Source organism: Cuculus canorus, chromosome 32, assembly GCF_017976375.1.
Source record: "Cuculus canorus isolate bCucCan1 chromosome 32, bCucCan1.pri, whole genome shotgun sequence".
Taxonomy (NCBI): Eukaryota; Metazoa; Chordata; class Aves; order Cuculiformes; family Cuculidae; genus Cuculus; species Cuculus canorus.
The window spans coordinates 878,234-899,165 of NC_071432.1; the positions used below are offsets into that span (position 1 = coordinate 878,234).

Sequence of the window (20,932 nt, forward strand, 5' to 3'; positions counted from 1 at the left end):
ATCAAAGAGGTGATGGAGATGGTGGAGGTGGAGATGGAGGAGGTGGTGGAGGTGGAGGAGGTGGAGGAGGTGGAGGAGGCGGTGGAGATGGAGGAAATCAAAGAGGTGGTGGAGATGGAGGAGATGGTGGAGGTGGAGGAGATGGAGGAAATCAAAGAGGTGGTGGAGATGGTGGAGATGGATGGAGATGGAGGAGGTGGTGGAGGTGGAGATGGAGGAGGTGGTGGAGATGGTGGAGATGGATGGATGAAGATTGAAGGACATGGATAGAGATGGATGGAAATGGAGGGATGGAGATGGAAGACATGGATGGAGATGGATGGATGGATGGATGGAGATGGAGGAATGGATGGAAGGACATGGATGGAGATGGAAGACGTGGATGGAGATGGAGGAATGGGGATGGATGGAGACGGATGGAGATGGAGACGGAGATGGCGGAGGGGGCGGGAAGGCGGCGCGTGGGGGGCGTTGGACTCACGTTGACCTCGGTGACGGCGATGTCGACGACGCTGCCCACCACGATGAGGGCGTCAAAGGTGTTCCACGCGTCACAGAAGTAGTGCTGAGAGAGGGGGAGGGGACACCGTCAACAACAACACCTCCCCCCGGGGTCACGTGACACGGGACACGCCCACCAACCCACCCCCTCCAGCCCCCCGGGGTCATGTGACACCTCCCCCCCACCCGCCAGGTCATGTGACACGACCTTGTCACGCGACATCGCCTTGTCACGTGACCCAGCCCTGTCATGTGACCCAACTCAGTCACATGACCCCTCCTGTGACCCCCACCCAGTCACATGACCCCACCCAGTCACATGACCACCCTATGACCCGTCTAGCCATGTGAGCCCCACCCAGTCACATGACCACCCCATCCTGTGACTCATCCCATCACGTGACCCATCCCATCACGTGATCCATGACCCCACAGTCACATGACTCCCCTCCTGTCACATGACCCAACCCAGTCACATGACCACCCTATGTGACCCCGCCCGCCCCGTGACCCATCTCATCCCATGACCCATCTCATCACATGACCCATCCTGTCACGTGACCCAACCCAGTCACACGACCCCACTCAGTCACATGACCATCCCATCATGTGACTCCGCCCATCCCATGACGCGACCCATCCTGTCATGTGACCCATTCCATCACGTGACCCAGTCCATGACCCCACCCAGTCACATGACCATCCCACGTGACCCCCACCCATCCCATGACCCATCCCGTCACGTGACCCAACCCAGTCACATGACCCACCCATCAGATGACCCATCCCATCACATGACCCAACCCAGTCACATGACCATCCCATGAGACCCCGCCCACCCCATGACCCATCCCATCATGTGACCCATCTTGTCACATGACCCATCCCATCATGTGACCCATCCCGTCACTTGACCCAACCCAACGACCCAACCCAGTCACATGACCATCCCACGTGACCCCCACCCACCCCACCATGTGACCCATCCCATGACCAACCCAGTCACGTGACCCAACCCGTCACATGACCCATCCCATAACCCAACCCAATCCTGTGACCCAACCAGGTCACATGACCCCATCCTGACACGTGACCCAACCCAGTCACATGACCCAGCCCATCACATGACCCACCCCACCCCGTGACCCAATCCAGTCACATAACCACCCCACGACCCATCCCATCCCATGACCCGCCCTGTCACGTGACCCTCGCCCCATCACGTGACCCCCGCCCCGTCACGTGACCCCCCCGCCCCATCACGTGACCCACCCGGGGTTTGAAGGCGACGATCTTGAGCAGCATCTCGACGGTGAAGAGCCCCGTGAACACCATGTTCAGCAGATCCATCACGTAGTTGAACGGCTTCGACTGCTCGTAGTGCTGAGAACGGGGAGGAGCGGTGCGCAAAGTAACGGAAACCCCCCCGGAAACCACGGACACTCACAGGGGGTTCCCACCATCCCCCCCCCCCCGGGGAAGGGGGCTCAAAACAAGGGGGCACCGCTGGGTCCTGGTGCCCCCCTTCAATGGGGCAATGCTGGGTCCTAATGCCCCCTCTCAATGGGGAAGCGCTGGGTCCTAGTGCCCCTCTCAATGGGGCCATGCCGGGTCCTAGTGCCCTCCCTCAATAGGGCCATGCTGGGTCCTAGTGCCCCCTCTCAATAGGGCCATGCTGGGTCCTAGTGCCCTCCCTCAATGGGGCCATGCTGGGTCCTAGTGCCCTCCCTCTATGGGGCAATACTGGGTCCTAGTGCCCCCCTCAATGGGGCAGCGCTAGGTCCTAGTGCCCTCTATCAATGAGGCAATGCTGGGTCCTAGTGCCCCCCTTCAATAGGACCATGCCGGGTCCTACTGCCCTCCCTCAATAGGGCAATACTGGGTCCTAGTGCCCCCTCTCAATGGGGCCATGCCGGGTCCTAGTGCCCTCCCTCAATGGGGCAATACTGTGTCCTAGTGCCCCCCCTTTCCATGGGGTCTCCGCTGGGTCCTAGTGCCCCCCCTTTTCCATGGGGTCTCAGCTGGGTCCTAGTGCCCCCCCCTTTCCATGGGGTCTCGGCTGGGTCCTAGTGCCCCCCCTTTCCATGGGGTCTCCGCTGGGTCCTAGTGCCCCCCCTTTTCCATGGGATCTCTGCTGGGTCCTAGCGCCCGCCCTGACCTGCACGGCGAGAGCGATGGTGTTGAGGAGGATGAGGACGAACATGATGTACTCGAAGGCGGTGGAGTTGACCATCGCCCACACGCGGTGTTGCGTTCGGTTCTTGGGGATATAGCGACGCAGCGGCTGCGCCTTCAGAGCGTATTCCACACACTGGCGCTGAGCGACAAAGAGGACACCCGGGGCAGAGGGGACACTCGGGGGGCACTCCGGGGACACTCGGGGGACACAAAGGGGTCATGGGGACACTCGGGGGACACTCAGGGGTCATGGGGACACCCGGGGGACACTTAAGGGACACTCAGGGGACACAAAGGGGTCATGGGGACACTCGGGGGACTCTCAGGGGAGACAAAGGGGTCATAGGGACACTCAGAGGACGCTCAGGGGCCACTCAGGGGACAGGAGGCCACTCAGAGGCCACTCGGAGGCCACTCAGGGGACAGGAGGACACTCAGAGGCCACTCGGAGGCCACTCAGGGGACAGGAGGACACTCAGAGGACACTCAGAGGACACAAAGGAGACAGGAGAACACTCAGGGGACACTCAGGGGCCACTCAGGGCCCACTCAGGGGACAGAAGGACACTCAGAGGCCACTCGGAGGACACAAAGGAGACAGGAGGACACTCAGAGGACACTCAGACGCCACTCAGAGGACACTCAGAGGACTCTCAGAGGACACTCAGAGGCCACTCAGGGGACACAAAGGCAACAGGAAGACACTCAGGGAACACTCAGGGCCCACTCAGGGGACAGAAGGCCACTCAGAGGCCACTCAGAGGCCACTCGGAGGACACAAAGGAGACAGGAGAACACTCAGAGGACACTCACAGGACACTCAGAGGCCACTCAGGGCCCACTCAGGGGACAGAAGGCCACTCAGAGGCCACTCGGAGGACACAAAGGAGAGAGGAGAACACTCAGAGGCCACAAAGGGGACACTCAGGGGACAGAAGGACACTCAGAGGCCACTCAGAGGCCACTCAGAGGCCACTCAGGGGACAGGAGGACACTCAGAGGCCACTCAGAGGCCACTCAGGGGACACTCAGGGGACAGAAGGACACTCAGAGGCCACTCAGAGGCCACTCAGAGGACACAAAGGCGACAGGAGGACACTCAGAGGACACAAAGGGGACACTCAGGGGATACAAAGGGGACAGAAGGACACTCAGAGGCCACTCAGAGGCCACTCGGAGGCCACTCGGAGGCCACTCGGAGGCCACTTGGAGGACACAAAGGACACAGAAGAACACTCAGAGGCCACAAAGGGGACACTCGGGGACAGGAGGACACTCAGAGGCCACAAAGGGGACACTCAGGGGACAGGAGGACACTCAGGGGCCACTCAGGGCCCCCTCGGGGCCCACTCGGGGGGTCACCTGGTTCTTGTCGAGCTCGCAGTTGCGGTATTCGCTCTCGCCCTGAGCGCGGAAGGTGATGATCACGAAGCCGACGAAGATGTTCATCATGAAGAAGGCGATGACGATGATGTAAACGATGAAGAAGATGGAGATCTCCACTCGGTAGTTGTAAATGGGGCCCTCGTCCTCAGCGTTGGCGTCGATGGCCTTGTAGAGCAACCTGGGGGGGGAGGAGGAGCTCAGCGGGACGAGGAGGACCTCAACGGGAGGAGGAGGACCTCAATGGGGGGAGGAGAACCTCAAAAGGAGGAGGAGGAGAACCTCAAAAGGAGGAGGAGAACATCAATGAGAGGAGGAGAACCTCAAAAGAAGGAGGAGGAGGACCTCAAAAGGAGGAGGAGAACCTCAACGGGAGGAGGAGAACCTCAATGGGAAGAGGAGAACCTCAAAAGAAGGAGGAGGAGGACCTCAAAACGAGGAGGAGGACCTCAACAGGAGGAGGAGGACCTCAAAAGGAGAATGAGAACTTCAAAAGGAGGAGGAGGAGAACCTCAATGGGAGGAGGAGGACCTCAATGGGAAGAGGAGAACCTCAATGGGAGGAGGAGGACCTCAATGGGAGGAGGAGAACCTCAATGGGAGGAGGAGAACCTCAAAAGGAGGAGGAGGAGAACCTCAAAAGGAGGAGGAGGACCTCGACGGGAGGAGGAGAACATCAATGGGAAGAGGAGAACCTCAAAAGGAGAAGAAACTCAACTCAATGGGAGGAGGAGAACCTCAATGGGAGGAGGAGGACCTCAAAAGGAGGAGAAACTCAACTCAATGGGAGGAGGAGGAGGACCTCAACGGGAGGAGGAGGACCTAAATGGGAGGAGGAGGACCTCAAAAGGAGAAGAAACTCAACTCAATGGGAGGAGGAGGACCTCAAAAGGAGGAGGAGGACCTCAACGGGAGGAGGAGAACCTCAATGGGAGGAGGAGAACGTCAAAAGGAGAATGAGAACCTCAAAAGGAGGAGGAGAACCTCAACGGGAGGAGGAGGACCTCAATGGGAGGAGGAGAACCTCAAAAGGAGGAGGAGGACCTCAATGGGAGGAGGAGGACCTCAACGGGAAGAGGAGAACCTCAATGGGAAAAGGAGAACCTCAAAAGGAGGAGGAGGAGAACCTCAAAAGGAGGAGGAGAACATCAATGAGAGGAGGAGAACCTCAATGGGAAGAGGAGAACCTCAAAAGGAGGAGGAGAAACTCAACTCAATGGGAGGAGGAGAACCTCAACGGGAGGAGGAGGACCTCAAAGGGAGGAGGAGGACCTCAATGGGAGGAGGAGAACCTCAAAGGGAGGAGGAGAAACTCAAAAGGAGGAGAAGAACCTCAAAAGGAGGAGGAGAACCTCGACGGGAGGAGGAGGACCTCAATGGGAGGAGGAGAACCTCAAAAGGAGGAGGAGAAACTCAAAAGGAGGAGAAGAACCTCAAAAGGAGGAGGAGAACCTGAAAAGGAGGAGGAGAACCTCAACGGGAGGAGGAGGACCTCAACGGGAGGAGGAGGACCTCAAAAGAAGGAGGAGAACCTCAAAAGAAGGAGGAGGAGGACCTCAAAAGGAGGAGGAGAACCTCAATGGGAGGAGGAGAACCTCAAAAGGAGGAGGAGAACCTCAATGGGAGGAGGAGGACCTCAATGGGAGGAGGAGGACCTCAAAAGGAGGAGGAGAACCTCAATGGGAGGAGGAGAACCTCAATGGGAGGAGGAGGACCTCAATGGGAGGAGGAGGACCTCAAAAGGAGGAGGAGAACGTCAACGGGAAGAGGAGAACCTCAATGGGAGGAGAAATCCGACATGAAGAACCCTGAGGAGACTCCCAAGATGAGAAGACCCCCAAGATGGGGTTGAGGAACCCCCCAAGATGAGGTCCTGATGTCCCCAACATGAGGCTCTGGTGTCCCCAAGATGAGGTTTTGGTGTCCCCAAGTTGAGGAACCTCAAGGAACCCCTCAAGATGAGGTCCTCATGTCCCCAAGATGAGGTTCTGGTGTCCTCAAGATGAGGTTTTGGTGTCCCCAAGTTGAGGAACCTCAAGGAACCCCTCAAGATGAGGTCCTGGTGTCCCCAAGATGAGGTTCTGATGTCCCCAAGATGAGGTTCTGGTGTCCCCAAGTTGAGGAACCTCAAGGAACCCCTCAAGATGAGGTCCTGGTGTCCCCAAGATGAGTTTCTGGTGTCCCCAAGTTGAGGAACCTCAAGGAACCCCTCAAGATGAGGTCCTGATGTCCCCAACATGAGGTCCTGGTGTCCCCAACATGAGCTTCTGGTGTCCCCAAGATGAGGAACCTCAAGGAACCCCTCAAGATGAGGTCCTGATGTCCCCAAGAAGAGGTTTTGGTGTCCCCAAGATGAGGTTTTGGTGTCCCCAAGGTGAGGACCCTCAAGGAAGGGCCATTATGAAGGCGGCGGTGTCCCCGCGGTGTCCCCCCGGTGTCCCCGACTCACGCGGGCCACCCCTCGAAGGTGGAGACGGTGAAGAGCGCCATCATTCCCGCCAGGACGTTATCGAAGTTGAAGTCGCTGTTGTGCCACAAACGTTCCCGAACCGAAGGGTGGGAGACGTCCCCGTCCTTATACACCAGAAAGGTCCCCCTGAGCCACAGAGGGGACAACCGTGGGGACGAGGCCGGGACGGGGGGACATTTTTGGGGGGGTTTGGGGTCACATTTGGGCTCTTTGGGGTCACCTTTGGGCTCTTTGGGGTCACTTTTGGGGGGTGTGGGGTCATTTTTGGGGTGTTTGGGGTCACTATGGGGGTGTTTGGGGTCACTTTTGGGCTCTTTGGGGTCACTTTTGTGGGTTTGGAGTCATTTTGGGGGGGTTTGGGGGCACTATGGAGGTGTTTGGGGTCACTTTTGGGGGGTTTGGGGTCAATATGGGGGTGTTTGGGGTCACTTTTGGGGTGAGGGGTCACTTTGGGGGTGTTTCAGTCACTTTTGGGGGTGTTTCGGGTCCCTTTTGGGGTGTTTGGGGTTACTTTTGGGGGGTTTGGGGTCAATATGGGGGTGTTTGGGGTCACTTTGGGGTCACTTTTGGGCTCTTTGGGGTCACTATGGAGGTGTTTGGAGTCACTTTTGGGGTTTGGAGTCACTTTTGGGGTTTGGGGTCACTTTTGGGGTGTTTGTGGTCATTTTTGGGGGTGTTTGGAGTCACTTTAGGGGTGAGGGTCACTTTTGGGCTCTTTGGGGTCACTTTTGGGGTGTTTGGGGTCACTTTTGTGGGTTTGGAGTCATTTTGGGGGTGTTTGGGGTCACTTCTGGGCTCTTTGGGGTCACTTTTGGGGGTGTGGGGTCACTATGGAGGTGTTTGGGGTCACTTTTGGGGGGTTTGGGGTCACTTTTGGGCTCTTTGGGGTCACTTTTGTGGGGTTTGGGGTCACTATGGGGGTGTTTGGGGTCACTTTTGGGCTCTTTGGGGTCACTTTTGGGGTGTTTGGGGTCACTATGGAGGTGTTTGGGGTCACTTTGGGGCTCTTTGGGGTCACTTTTGGGCTCTTTGGGGTCACTTTTGGGGTATTTGGGGTCACTTTTGGGTGTTTGGGGTCACTTTTGGGGTGTTTGGGGTCACTTTTGGGGTGTTTGGGGTCACTATGGGGGTGTTTGGGGTCACTTTTGAGGGGTTTGGGGTCACTATGGGGGTGTTTGGGGTCACTTTTGGGGTGTTTGGGGTCACTTTTGGGGGGTTTGGGGTCACTTTTGGGGGGTTTTGGGTCACTTTTGGGCTCTTTGGGGTCACCTTTGGGCTCTTTGGGGTCACTTTTGGGGGGTTTTGGGTCACTTTTGGGCTCTTTGGGGTCACCTTTGGGCTCTTTGGGGTCACTTTTGGGGGGTGTGGGGTCATTTTTGGGGTGTTTGGGGTCACTATGGGGGTGTTTGGGGTCACTTTTGGGCTCTTTGGGGTCACTTTTGTGGGTTTGGAGTCATTTTGGGGGGGGTTTGGGGGCACTATGGAGGTGTTTGGGGTCACTTTTGGGGTGAGGGGTCACTTTGGGGGTGTTTCAGTCACTTTTGGGGGTGTTTCGGGTCCCTTTTGGGGTGTTTGGGGTTACTTTTGGGGGGTTTGGGGTCAATATGGGGGTGTTTGGGGTCACTTTGGGGTCACTTTTGGGCTCTTTGGGGTCACTATGGAGGTGTTTGGAGTCACTTTTGGGGTTTGGGGTCACTTTTGGGTGTTTGGGGTCATTTTTGGGGTGTTTGGGGTCACTTTTGGGGTGTTTGTGGTCATTTTTGGGGGTGTTTGGAGTCACTTTAGGGGTGAGGGTCACTTTTGGGCTCTTTGGGGTCACTTTTGGGGTGTTTGGGGTTACTTTTGGGGGGTTTGGGGTCAATATGGGGGTGTTTGGGGTGACTATGGGGGTGTTTGAGGTCACTTTTGGGGGGTTTGGGGTCACTTTTGGGCTCTTTGGGGTCACTTTTGGGGTGTTTGGGGTCACTATGGAGGTGTTTGGGGTCACTTTTGGGGGGTTTGGGGTCACTTTTGGGGTGTTTGGGGTCACTTTGGGGGCGTTTGGGGTCACTATGGAGGTGTTTGGGGTCACTTTTGGGGTATTTGGGGTCACATTTGGGCTCTTTGGGGTCACTATGGAGGTGTTTGGGGTCACTTTTGGGGGGTTTGGGGTCACTTTTGGGCTCTTTGGGGTCACTTTTGGGGTGTTTTGGGTCACTTTTGGGGGGTGTGGGGTCATTTTTGGGGGGTTTGGGGTCACTATGGGGGTGTTTGGGGTCACTTTTGGGGGGTTTGGGGTCACTTGTGGGGGTTTGGGGTCACTTTTGGGCTCTTTGGGGTCACTTTTGGGGGGTTTTGGGTCACTTTTGGGGGGTGTGGGGTCATTTTTGGGCTCTTTGGGGTCACTTTGGGGGTATTTGGGGTCACTTTTGGGGGGGTTGGGGTCACTTTTGGGGGGTTTGGGGTCACTATGGGGGTGTTTGGGGTCACTTTTGGGGGGTTTGGGGTCACTTCTGGGGGTTTGGGGTCACTTTTGGGCTCTTTGGGGTCACTTTTGGGGGGTTTTGGGTCACTTTTGGGGGGTGTGGGGTCATTTTTGGGCTCTTTGGGGTCACTTTGGGGGTATTTGGGGTCACTTTTGGGGGGGTTGGGGTCACTTTTGGGGGGTTTGGGGTCAATATGGGGGTGTTTGGGGTTATTATGGGGGTGTTTGGGGTCACTTTTGGGGGGTTTGGGGCCAATTTGGGGGTGTTTGGGTTCATTTTTGGGGTGTTTCAGTCACTTTTGGGGGGTTTAGGGTCAATATGGGGGGGTTTGGGGTCACTTTTGGGGTATTTGGGGTCACATTTGGGCTCTTTGGGGTCACTTTGGGGGGTTTGGGGTCACATTTGGGCTCTTTGGGGTCACTTTTGGGGTGTTTGGGGTCACTATGGAGGTGTTTGGGGTCACTTTTGGGGTGTTTGGAGTGACTATGGGGGTGTTTGGGGTCACTTTTGGGTGTTTGGGGTCACTTTTGGGGGGTTTGGGGTCACTTTTGGGGTATTTGGGGTCACATTTGGGCTCTTTGGGGTCATTTCTGGGGGGTTTGAGGTCACTTTTGGACTCCTTGGGGTCACTTTTGGGGTGTTTGGGGTCACTTTTGGGGTGATGGGGTCACTTTTGGGGGGTGTGGGGTCACTATGGAGGTGTTTGGGGTCACTTTTGGGGTATTTGGGGTCACATTTGGGCTCTTTGGGGTCATTTTTGGGGGGTTTGGGGTCACTTTTGGGCTCTTTGGGGTCATTTTGGGGGGGTTTGGGGTCACATTTGGGCTCTTTGGGGTCACTTTTGGACTCTTTGGGGTCACTTTTGGGGTATCTGGGGTCACTTTTGGGGGGTTTGGGGTCACTTTTGGGGTGTTTGGGGTCACTTTGGGGGTGTTTGGGGTCACTTTTGGGGGGTTTGGGGTCACTTTTGGGCTCTTTGGGGTCACTTTTGGGGGGTTTTGGGTCACTTTTGGGGGGTGTGGGGTCATTTTTGGGGGGTTTGGGGTCACTATGGGGGTGTTTGGGGTCACTTTTGGGGGGTTTGGGTTCACTTTTGGGCTCTTTGGGGTCACTTTTGGGGGGTTTTGGGTCACTTTTGGGGGGTTTGGGGTCACATTTGGGCTCTTTGGGGTCACTTTGGGGCTCTTTGGGGTCACATTTGGGCTCTTTGGGGTCACTGTGGGGGTGTTTGGGGTCACTTTTGGGGTGTTTGGGGTCACTTTTGGGGGTGTCACCCACTTGCACTCCTCGGGGGTGTGTTTGGCCTCATCGGTGCAGCTGTAGAATTTGCCCTGGGGGGGAAATTGGGGGTCAGGGGGGTAAATTGGGGGGTCAGGGGGGTAAATTGGGGGGTCAGAGGGGTAAATTGGGTGTCAAAGGGGTTAATTTAGGGGTTCAGGGGGGTAAATTGGGGTCCAGGGGGATAAATTAGGGGCTTTGGGGGGGGTAAATGGGGGTCTCAGGTGTCGGGGTCCCCCCCAGATGTTGAGGTCCCTCTCTCTGCAGATGTTGGGGTCCCCCAGATGTCAGGCTCCCCCCCCAGATGTTGAGGTCCCCCCCAGATGTTGAGGTCCCCCTCTCTCCGGATGTTGATGTCCCTCCCCAGATGTTTGGGTCCCCTCCCCAGATATTGAGGTCCCCCCTTTCCAGATGTTGAGGTCCCCTCTCAGATATTGAGGTCCCCTCTCCCCTCTCCAGATATTGAGGTCCCCCTCCCCAGATCTTGGGGTCCCCCTCCCAGATATTGAGGTCCCCCTCTCTCCAGATGTTGAGCTCCCCCCCCTCTTCCCTCTCTCCAGATATTGAGGTCCCTCTCCAGATGTTGAGGTCCCCCCCTCCTCCCCTCTCCAGATGTCGGGGTCCCCCCCTCCCCTCTCTCTCCAGATGTCGAGGTCCCCCCCCTCCAGATATTGAGGTCCCCTCCCCAGATATTGAGGTCCCTCTCCAGATGTTGAGGTCCCCCCCCTCCCCTCTCTCCCGATGTTGAGGTCCCCCCCCTCCCCTCTCTCCAGCTGTCGGGGTCCCCCCCTCTCCCCTCTCTCCTGATGTTGGGGTCCCCCCCTCCCCTCTTCCCTCTCCAGATGTTGAGGTCCCCCTCTCCTCTCTCTCCAAATGTTGGGGTCCCCCTCCCTCCCCCCTCTCTCCAGATGTTGAGGTCCCCCCCCTCACCTCTCTCTCCAGATGTTGAGGTCCCCTCTCCCCTCTCCAGATGTTGGGGTCCCCCCCCCCTTCTCTCCAGATATTGAGGTCCCCTCTCCCCAGATATTGAGGTCCCTCTCCAGATGTTGGGGTCCCCCCCTCCCCTGTCTCTCCAGATGTTGAGGTCCCCCTCCCCAGATCTTGGGGTCCTCCTCCCAGATATTGAGGTCCTCCCTCTCTCCAGATGCTGGGTTCCCTCTCCAGATGTCGGGGTGCCCTCCCCTGTCTCCAGATGTTGGGGTCCCCCTCTCCCCAGATATTGAGGTCCCTCTCCAGATGTTGAGGTCCCCCCCCTCCCCTCTCTCTCCAGATGTTGAGTTCCCCCCCTCTTCCCTCTCTCTCCAGCTGTCGGGGTCCCCCCCTCCCCTCTCCAGATGTTGGGGTCCCCTCCCCTCTCTCTCCAGATGTTGGGGTCCCCCCCTCTCCCCTCTCTCCAGATGTTGGGGTCCCCCTCCCTCCCCACTCTCTCCAGATGTTGAGGTCCCCTCTCCCCTCTCCAGATGTTGGGGTCCCCCCCCTCCCTCCCCCCTCTCTCCAGATGTTGAGGTCCCCCCCTTCCCTCTCTCTCCAGATGTCGAGGTCCCCCTCCCTCCCCCCTCTCTCTAGATGTTGAGGTCCCCCCCCTCACCTCTCTCTCTCCAGATGTTGAGGTCCCCCCCTCCCCTCTCTCTCCCGATGTTGAGGTCCCCCCCTCCCTTCTCTCCAGATATTGAGGTCCCCTCTCCCCAGATATTGAGGTCCCTCTCCAGATGTTGAGGTCCCCCCCTCCCCCCTCTCTCCAGATGTCGAGGTCCCCCCCCTCCAGATATTGAGGTCCCCCTCCCCAGATCTTGGGGTCCCTCTCCAGATATTGAGGTCCCCCTCTCTCCAGATGTTGGGGTCCCCCCCCAGCTGTCGGGGTCCCCCCCTCCCGTCTCTCCAGCTGTCGGGGTCCCCTCCTCCCGTCTCTCCAGATGTTGAGGTCCCCCTCTCTCCAGATGCTGGGGTCCCTCTCCAGATGTCGAGGTCCCCCCCTCTCTCCTCTCTCTCCAGATCTTGGGGTCCCCCTCTCTCCCCAGCTGTCGGGGTCCCCCCCCTCTCCCCCGGTGTCGGGGCGCCCCCACCTTGAAGAGCTGCACCCCGATGCAGGCGAACATGAACTGGAGCAGCGTGGTGACGATCATGATATTGCCGATAGTGCGGATGGCCACGAACACGCACTGCACCACGTGCTGAGCGCACACCGGGGGGCGCCACCTCAGCAACGACCGCCGCGGGGGGGGACGGGGGGGACAGGGGACAACGGGGACAGAGGGGACAACGGGGACAGAGGGGTAATGGGGACAATGGGGATAGAGGGACAATGGGGACAGAGGGGGCAAAGGGATAATGGGGACAATGGGGACAGAGGGGACAGAGGGATAATAATGGGGTAATGGGGACAGAAGGGGCAAAGGGATAATGGGGACAATGGGGACAGAGGGGACAATGGGACAATGGGGACAGAGGGATAATGGGGACAGAGGGGGCAAAGGGATAATGGGGACAATGGGGTAATGGGGACAGAGGGACAATGGGGACAGAGGGGTAATAATGGGATAATGGGGACAATGGGGACAGAGGGATAATGGGGACAAAGGGGACAATGGGGACAATGGGATAATAATGGGATAATGGGGACAATGGGGACAGAGGGACAATGGGGACAGAGGGATAATGGGGACAATGGGGACAGAGGGATAATGGGGACAAAGGGGACAATGGGACAATGGGGACAGAGGGATAATAATGGGATAATGGGGACAATGGGACAATGGGGACAGAGGGGGCAAAGGGATAATGGGGACAATGGGGTAATGGGGACAGAGAGACAATGGGGACAATGGGGACAATGGGGACAGAGGGGACAGAGGGATAATAATGGGATAATGGGGACAGAAGGGGCAAAGGGATAATGGGGACAATGGGGACAGAGGGGACAGAGGGATAATGGGGACAATGGGGACAGAGGGGACAGAGGGATAATGGGGACAATGGGGACAGAGGGGGCAAAGGGATAATAATAGGATAATGGGGACAATGGGGACAATGGGACAAAGGGATAATAATGGGATAATGGGGACAGAGGGACAATGGGATAATAATGGGATAATGGGGACAATGGGGACAATGGGGACAGAGGGGACAATGGGGACAGAGGGATAATAATGGGATAATGGGGACAATGGGGACAGAGGGACAAAGGGATAATAATGGGATAATGGAACAATGGGGACAGAGGAACAATGGGATAATAATGGGATAATGGGGACAGAGGGATAATAATGGGATAATAATGGGATAATGGGGACAGAGGGGGCAAAGGGATAATAATGGGATAATGGGGACAATGGGGACAATGGGATAATAATGGGATAATGGGGAAAATGGGGACAGAGGGATAATAATGGGATAATAATGGGATAATGGGGACAGAGGGATAATAATGGGATAATGGGGACAGAGAGACAATGGGACAATGGGGACAGAGGGGGCAAAGGGATAATAATGGGATAATGGGGACAATGGGGACAATGGGACAATGGGGACAGAGGGGACAGAGGGGACAATGGGGTAATGGGACAGAGGGATAATGGGATAATGGGGACAATGGAACAATGGGGACAAAGGGGGCAAAGGGATAATGGGGACAATGGGGACAGAGGGGGCAATGGGACAATGGGGACAGAGGGGGCAAAGGGATAATAATGGGATAATGGGGACAGAGGGGACAATGGGATAATGGGGACAGAGGGATAATAATGGGATAATGGGGACAATGGGGACAGAGGGGACAATGGGATAATAATGGGATAATGGGGACAATGGGGACAGAGGGACAAAGGGATAATGGGGACAATGGGGACAGAGGGACAATGGGACAGAGGGACAGAGGGACAGAGGGGCAGAGGGGACAGAGGGACAGAGGGACAGAGGGACAGAGGGACAGAGGGGACAGAGGGGACAGAGGGACAGAGGGGACAGAGGGACAGAGGGACAGAGGGGCAGAGGGACAGAGGGGACAGAGGGACAGAGGGGCAGAGGGGACAGAGGGACAGAGGGACAGAGGGGACAGAGGGACAGAGGGACAGAGGGACAGAGGGGACAGAGGGACAGAGGGGACAGAGGGCCGGGGCGCACCTTGAGGCCTTTGGCGCGGTTGATGGCCCGCAGGGGGCGCAGCACTCGCAGCACTCGCAGGATCTTCACCACGGAAATGGCGCTGGAGCTGCGCACACCAGGAACCACCAGTTACACACCAGTAACCACCAGTAACAGCCCAGTAACCCCCAGCAACGCACCAGGAACGCACCAGTAACCACCAGTAACCCCCAGTAACACCAGTAACAGCCCAGTAACCCCCAGCAACGCACCAGGAACGCACCAGGAACACCAGTAACACACCAGTAACAGCCCAGTGCCGCCCCAGTGCCCACCAGGAACACACCAGGAACACCAGTAACAGCCCAGTAACACCAGTAACAGCCCAGTAACACCAGTAACAGCCCAGTAACCCCCAGCAACGCACCAGTAACGCACCAGTAACACCAGTAACAGCCCAGTAACAGCCCAGTGCCGCCCCAGTGCCCACCAGGAACACACCAGGAACACCAGTAACACACCAGTAACACCAGTAACAGCCCAGTAACACCAGTAACAGCCCAGTAACCCCCAGCAACGCACCAGTAACGCACCAGTAACACCAGTAACAGCCCAGTAACAGCCCAGTGCCGCCCCAGTGCCCACCAGGAACACACCAGTAACACCAGTAACAGCCCAGTAACCACCAGTAACAGCCCAGTAACAGCCCAGTGCCGCCCCAGTGCCCACCAGGAACAGCCCAGTTACACCAGTAACACACCAGGAACAGCCCAGTTAAACCAGTTACACACCAGTAACAGCCCAGTAACCCCCAGCAACGCACCAGGAACGCACCAGTAACACCCAGTGCCGCCCCAGTGCCCACCAGTAACACACCAGTAACACCAGTAACCACCAGTAACACACCAGTAACACACCAGTAACCACCAGTAACACCCAGCAACGCACCAGGAACGCACCAGTAACACCAGTTACACACCACCAACACACCAGTTAAACCAGTAACACACCAGTAACAGCCCAGTGCCGCCCCAGTGCCCACCAGGAACACACCAGGAACACCAGTAACACACCAGTTAAACCAGTAACACACCAGTAACACCCAGTGCTGCCCCAGTGCCCACCAGTAACGCACCAGTAACACCAGTAACCACCAGTAACACACCAGTAACACACCAGTAACCACCAGTAACACCCAGCAACGCACCAGGAACGCACCAGTAACACCAGTTACACACCACCAACACACCAGTTAAACCAGTAACACACCAGTAACAGCCCAGTGCCGCCCCAGTGCCCACCAGGAACACACCAGGAACACCAGTAACACACCAGTTAAACCAGTAACACACCAGTAACACCCAGTGCTGCCCCAGTGCCCACCAGTAACGCACCAGTAACCACCAGTAACCACCAGTAACACCCCAGTAACCCCCCAGTAACACCCCAGTGACGCCCAGTGCCACCCCAGTGACGCCCAGTAACCCCCAGTGCCTCTTCCACCATTCCCAGTGCCGCCCAGTCCCTCCCAGTGCCTCCCAATGACCTCCCAGTGCCACCTATACCACTCCCAGTGCCTCCCAGTGCCCCCCAGTCCCTCCCAGTGCCTTCCAGTACCACCTATACCACTCCCAGTGCCTCCCAGTGCCCCCCAGTACCACCTATACCACTCCCAGTGCCTCCCAGTGCCCCCCAGTCCCTCCCAGTGCCTCCCAATGACCTCCCAGTGCCACCTATACCACTCCCAGTGCCTCCCAGTGCCCCCCAGTCCCTCCCAGTGCCTTCCAGTACCACCTATACCACTCCCAGTGCCCCCCAGTCCCTCCCAGTGCCCCCCAGTACCACCTATACCACTCCCAGTACCTCCCAGTGCCCCCCAGTCCCTCCCAGTCCCCTCCCAGTCCCCCCCAGTCCCCCCCAGTCCCTCCCAGTCCCTCCCAGTACCCTCCCAGTCCCTCCTCCACCACTCCCAGTCCCTCTCAGTCCCCCCTGTTCCTCCCAGTTCCCTTTAAACTCATCCCAGTCCCCTCCCAGTCCCTCCCAGTTCCCCCCAGTTCCCTCTAAACTCCTCCCAGTGCCTCCTAGTACCCTCCCAGTGCCTCCCAGTGCCCCCTATACCACTCCCAGTCACTCCCAGTCCCTCCCAGTTCCCCCCAGTCCCCTCCCAGTCCCCCCCGAGTCCTCCCCAGTCCCCCCCAGTCCCTCCCAGTGCCTCCCAGTGCCCCCTATACCACTCCCAGTCCCTCCCAGTTCCCCCCAGTCCCCTCCCAGTCCCCCCCCAGTCCCTCCCAGTGCCTCCCAGTGCCCCCTATACCACTCCCAGTCCCTCCCAGTTCCCCCCAGTCCCCCCCAAGTCCTCCCCAGTCCCCCCCAGTCCCTCCCAGTGCCTCCCAGTGCCCCCTATACCACTCCCAGTCCCTCCCAGTTCCCCCCAGTCCCCTCCCAGTCCCCCCCAGTCCCCCCCAGTCCCTCCCAGTCCCTCCCAGTCCCCCCCAGTCCCTCCCAATCCCCTCCCAGTCCCCTCCCAGTCCCTCCCAGTCCCCCCCAGTCCCTCCCATTCCCCTCCCAGTCCCCCCCAGTTCCCTCTAAACTCCTCCCAGTCCCCTCCCTGTCCCTCCCAGTCCCTCCCAATTCCTCCCAGTCCCTCCCAGTCCCTCCCAGTCCCCTCCCAGTGCCCCCTATACCACTCCCAGTCCCTCCCAGTCCCCTCCCAGTCCCTCCCAGTCCCCCCCAGTCCCTCCCAGTCCCTCCCAGTCCCCTCCCAATTCCCTCCCAGTCCCTCCCAATCCCCTCCAATCCCCTCCCAGTCCCCTCCCAGTCCCCCCCCAGTCCCCCCCAGGCCCTCCCAGTCCCCTCCCAGTCCCCCCCAGTCCCCTCCCAGTCCCTCCCAGTCCCCTCCCAGTCCCTCCCACTCCCTTCCCAGTCCCCCCCAGTCCCTCCCAGTCCCCCCCAGTTCCCTCTAAACTCCTCCCAGTCCCTCCCAGTCCCCTCCCAGTCCCCCCCAGTCCCTCCCAGTTCCCTCTAAACTCCTCCCAGTCCCTCGCAGTCCCCTCCCAGTGCCCCCCAGTCCCTCCCAGTCCCTCCCAGTTCCCTCTAAACTCCTCCCAGTCCCTCCCAGTTCCCTCTAAACTCCTCCCAGTCCCCTCCCAGTCCCTCCCAGTCCCTCCCAGTTCCTCCCAGTGCCTCCCAGTGCCCCCTATACCACTCCCAGTCCCTCCCAGTTCCCCCCAGTCCCCTCCCAGTCCCCTCCCAGTCCCCCCCAGTCCCTCCCAGTCCCTCCCAGTCCCCCCCAGTCCCTCCCAGTCCCTCCCAGTCCCCTCCCAATTCCCTCCCAGTCCCTCCCAATCCCCTCCAATCCCCTCCCAGTCCCCTCCCAGTCCCCCCCCAGTCCCCCCCAGTCCCCTCCCAGTCCCTCCCAGTCCCCTCCCAGTCCCCTCTCAGTCCCCCCCAGTCCCCCCCAGTCCCCTCCCAGTCCCCTCCCAGTCCCTCCCACTCCCTTCCCAGTCCCCCCCAGTCCCTCCCAGTTCCCCCCAGTTCCCTCTAAACTCCTCCCAGTCCCTCCCAGTCCCTCCCAGTCCCTCCCAATCCCCTCCCAGTCCCTCCCAGTCCCCTCTAAACTCCTCCCAGTCCCTCCCAATCCCCTCCCAGTCCCTCCCAGTCCCCTCTAAACTCCTCCCAGTCCCTCCCAGTTCCCCTCCAGTCCCCCCCAGTCCCCCCCCAGTCCCCTCCCAGTCCCTCCCAGTCCCTCCCAGTCCCCTCCCAGTCCCTCCCAGTCCCTCCCAGTGCCCCCCAGTGCTCACTGGATGCCGAAGGAGATGAGGGACACTCCGACCACGAGGAGGTCGAGGAGATTGAACCAATTGCGACAGAAAGAGCCTCTGTGCAGGAACGCTCCAAACGCCGTCATCTGAGGGGGGGGGGGGGGGGGGAACCGAGCCCTGAACCCCAACTTTGGCCACACCCCAAAACCACAAAGACCCCCCAAAAAAACACCCCCAAACCTAAAGACCCCCCCCAAAAAAAACAGAGCCCCAAAAAAACCAAAGATAACCCCAAAAAGACCCCCAGAGAAGCCCCAAATAAAGGTGGAAACCCCCCCTGAAAATAATGTGGGGATCCCTTTATAATGGAGGGGATTCCCCGGAGTAAAAGGGGACCCTCAAAGTAAAGGGGGACCCCAAAATAAAGGGGACCCCCAAAAAATGGGGATCCCCCAAAATAAAAGGGGACCCCCAAATAAAAGGGGGATCCCCAGAATAAAAGGGGACCCCAAAATAAAAGGGGACCCAAAAAAATGGGGACCCTCAAAATAAAAGGGGACCCTAAAAAAATGGGGATCCCCAAAATAAAAGAGGACCCTAAAAAAATGGGGACCCTCAAAATAAAAGGGGACCCTCAAAAAAATGGGGGATCCCCCAGAATAAAAGGGGACCCCAAAAAATGGGGATCCCCCAAAATAAAAGGGGACCCCCAAAATAAAAGGGGACCCTAAAAAAAGGGGGATCCCCCAAAATAAAAGGGGATCCCAAAATAAAGGGGATCCCCAAATAAAGGGGGACCCCAAAATAAAAGGGGACCCTAAAAAAAGGGGGGATCCCCCAAAATAAAAGGGGACCCCAAAATAAAAGGGGACCCTAAAAAAAGGGGGATTCCCCAAAATAAAAGGGGACCCCAAAATAAAAGGGGACTCCCCAAAAAATGGGGGATCCCCCAGAGTAAAAGGGGATCCCAAAAAAATGGGGATCCCCCAAAATAAAAGAGGACCCCAAAATAAAGGGGACCCTAAAAAAATGGGGGATCCCCCAGAATAAAAGGGGACCCCAAAATAAAGGGGATCCCCCAAAATAAAAGGGGACCCTCAGAATAAAAGGGGATCCCAAAATAAAAGGGGACCCCCAAAAAAATGGGGATCCCCAGAATAAAAGGGGACCCCAAAATAAAAGGGGACCCTCAAAAAAATGGGGGATCCCCCAAAATAAAAGGGGACCCCAAAATAAAAGGGGACTCCCCAAAAAATGGGGGATCCCCCAGAGTAAAAGGGGATCCCAAAAAAATGGGGATCCCCCAGAATAAAAGGGGACCCCAAAATAAAGGGGATCTCCCAAAATAAAAGGGGACCCTAAAAAAATGGGGGATCCCCCAGAATAAAAGGGGATCCCAAAAAAATTGGGGACCCCCTCCAAAAAACACGGGGGGACCCCAAAATATTGGGGATCCCCCCCAAAAAATAAGGGGATTCCCTCCATAAAAGCATGGGGGGGACCCCAAAAAAAACCCGGGGGTACACAAAGTCCTGAGGGGACCCCAAAAAACATGGGGGGACCCCTAAGAAAAACCCCAGAGACCCCCAAAAAACACAGGGGGACCCCAAAAAACACAGGGGGAGCCCCAAAAAAAACCCAGGGGGGACCCCCAAAGTCCTGAGGGGACCCCAAAAACATGGGGGACCCCAAAAAAACCCCCCAGAGACCCCCAAGAAACACGGGGAACCCCCAAAAAACACAGAGGGGACCCCCAAAAAAACATGGGGGGACCCCTAAAGTCCTGAGGGGACCCCAAAACCACCGAGGGGACCCCCAAAACCATGGGGGACCCCCAAAAAACACAGGGGGAGCCCCCAAAAAAACCCGGGAGGATCCCCAAAGTCCTGAGGGGACCCCAAAAAAACACTGGGGGACCCCCAAAAGAGCTCGGGGGGACCCCCAAAGTCCTGAGGGAACCCCAAAAAAACCATGGGGGATCCCCAAAGTCCTGAGGGGACCCCAAAAAACATGGAGGGACCCCAAAAAAACCCCCCAGAGACCCCCAAAAAACACAGAGGGGACCCCAAAAAAACCCTGAGACCCCCAAAAAAAACCGGGGGGACCCCTAAAGTCCTGAGGGGACCCCCAAAAACCACGAGGGAACCCCCAAAACCATGGGGGACCCCCAAAAAACACAGGGAGAGCCCCCCAAAAAACCCGGGGGGACCCCCAAAGTCCTGAGGGGACCCCAAAAAACACAGGGGGACCCCAAAAAGAGCTCGGGGGGACCCCCAAAGTCCTGAGGGAACCCCAAAAAAGCCATGGGGGATCCCCAAAGTCCTGAGGGGACCCCAAAAAACATGGAGGGACCCCAAAAAAACCCCCCAGAGACCCCCAAAAAACACAGAGGGGACCCCAAAAAAACCCTGAGACCCCCCAAAAAAACCGGGGGGACCCCTAAAGTCCTGAGGGGACCCCCAAAAACCACGAGGGAACCCCCAAAAACCACGAGGGAACCCCCAAAAAACACAGGGGGAGCCCCCAAAAAAACCCGGGGGGACCCCCAAAGTCCTGAGGGGACCCCAAAAACCATGGAGGGACCCCCAAAAGAGCTCGGGGGGACCCCCAAAGTCCTGAGGGAACCCCAAAAAAACCATGGGGGATCCCCAAAGTCCTGAGGGGACCCCAAAAAACATGGAGGGACCCCAAAAAAAACCCCCAGAGACCCCCAAAAAACACAGAGGGGACCCCAAAAAAACCCTGAGACCCCCAAAAAAACCGGGGGGACCCCTAAAGTCCTGAGGGGACCCCCAAAAACCACGAGGGAACCCCCAA

General features: G+C 57.8%; 1 protein-coding gene across 3 annotated transcripts in view; it reads right to left on the reverse strand.

Moving 5' to 3' along the window:
* CACNA1F (calcium voltage-gated channel subunit alpha1 F) overlaps window positions 1–20,932 on the reverse strand; it is an 83,294-nt gene that overhangs the window by 27,147 nt on the left and 35,215 nt on the right. For all 3 annotated transcript variants that reach the window (XM_054052182.1, XM_054052181.1, XM_054052183.1), the window contains exons 23-31: window positions 18,155–18,261; window positions 14,394–14,481; window positions 12,338–12,445; window positions 10,275–10,327; window positions 6,511–6,657; window positions 4,042–4,243; window positions 2,660–2,818; window positions 1,774–1,884; window positions 482–565 (exon numbers count right to left, since the gene is read on the reverse strand). In XM_054052182.1, coding sequence (XP_053908157.1) covers window positions 482–565; window positions 1,774–1,884; window positions 2,660–2,818; window positions 4,042–4,243; window positions 6,511–6,657; window positions 10,275–10,327; window positions 12,338–12,445; window positions 14,394–14,481; window positions 18,155–18,261 — 1,059 coding nt within the window. The remainder of the gene's footprint in view (window positions 1–481; window positions 566–1,773; window positions 1,885–2,659; window positions 2,819–4,041; window positions 4,244–6,510; window positions 6,658–10,274; window positions 10,328–12,337; window positions 12,446–14,393; window positions 14,482–18,154; window positions 18,262–20,932) is intronic.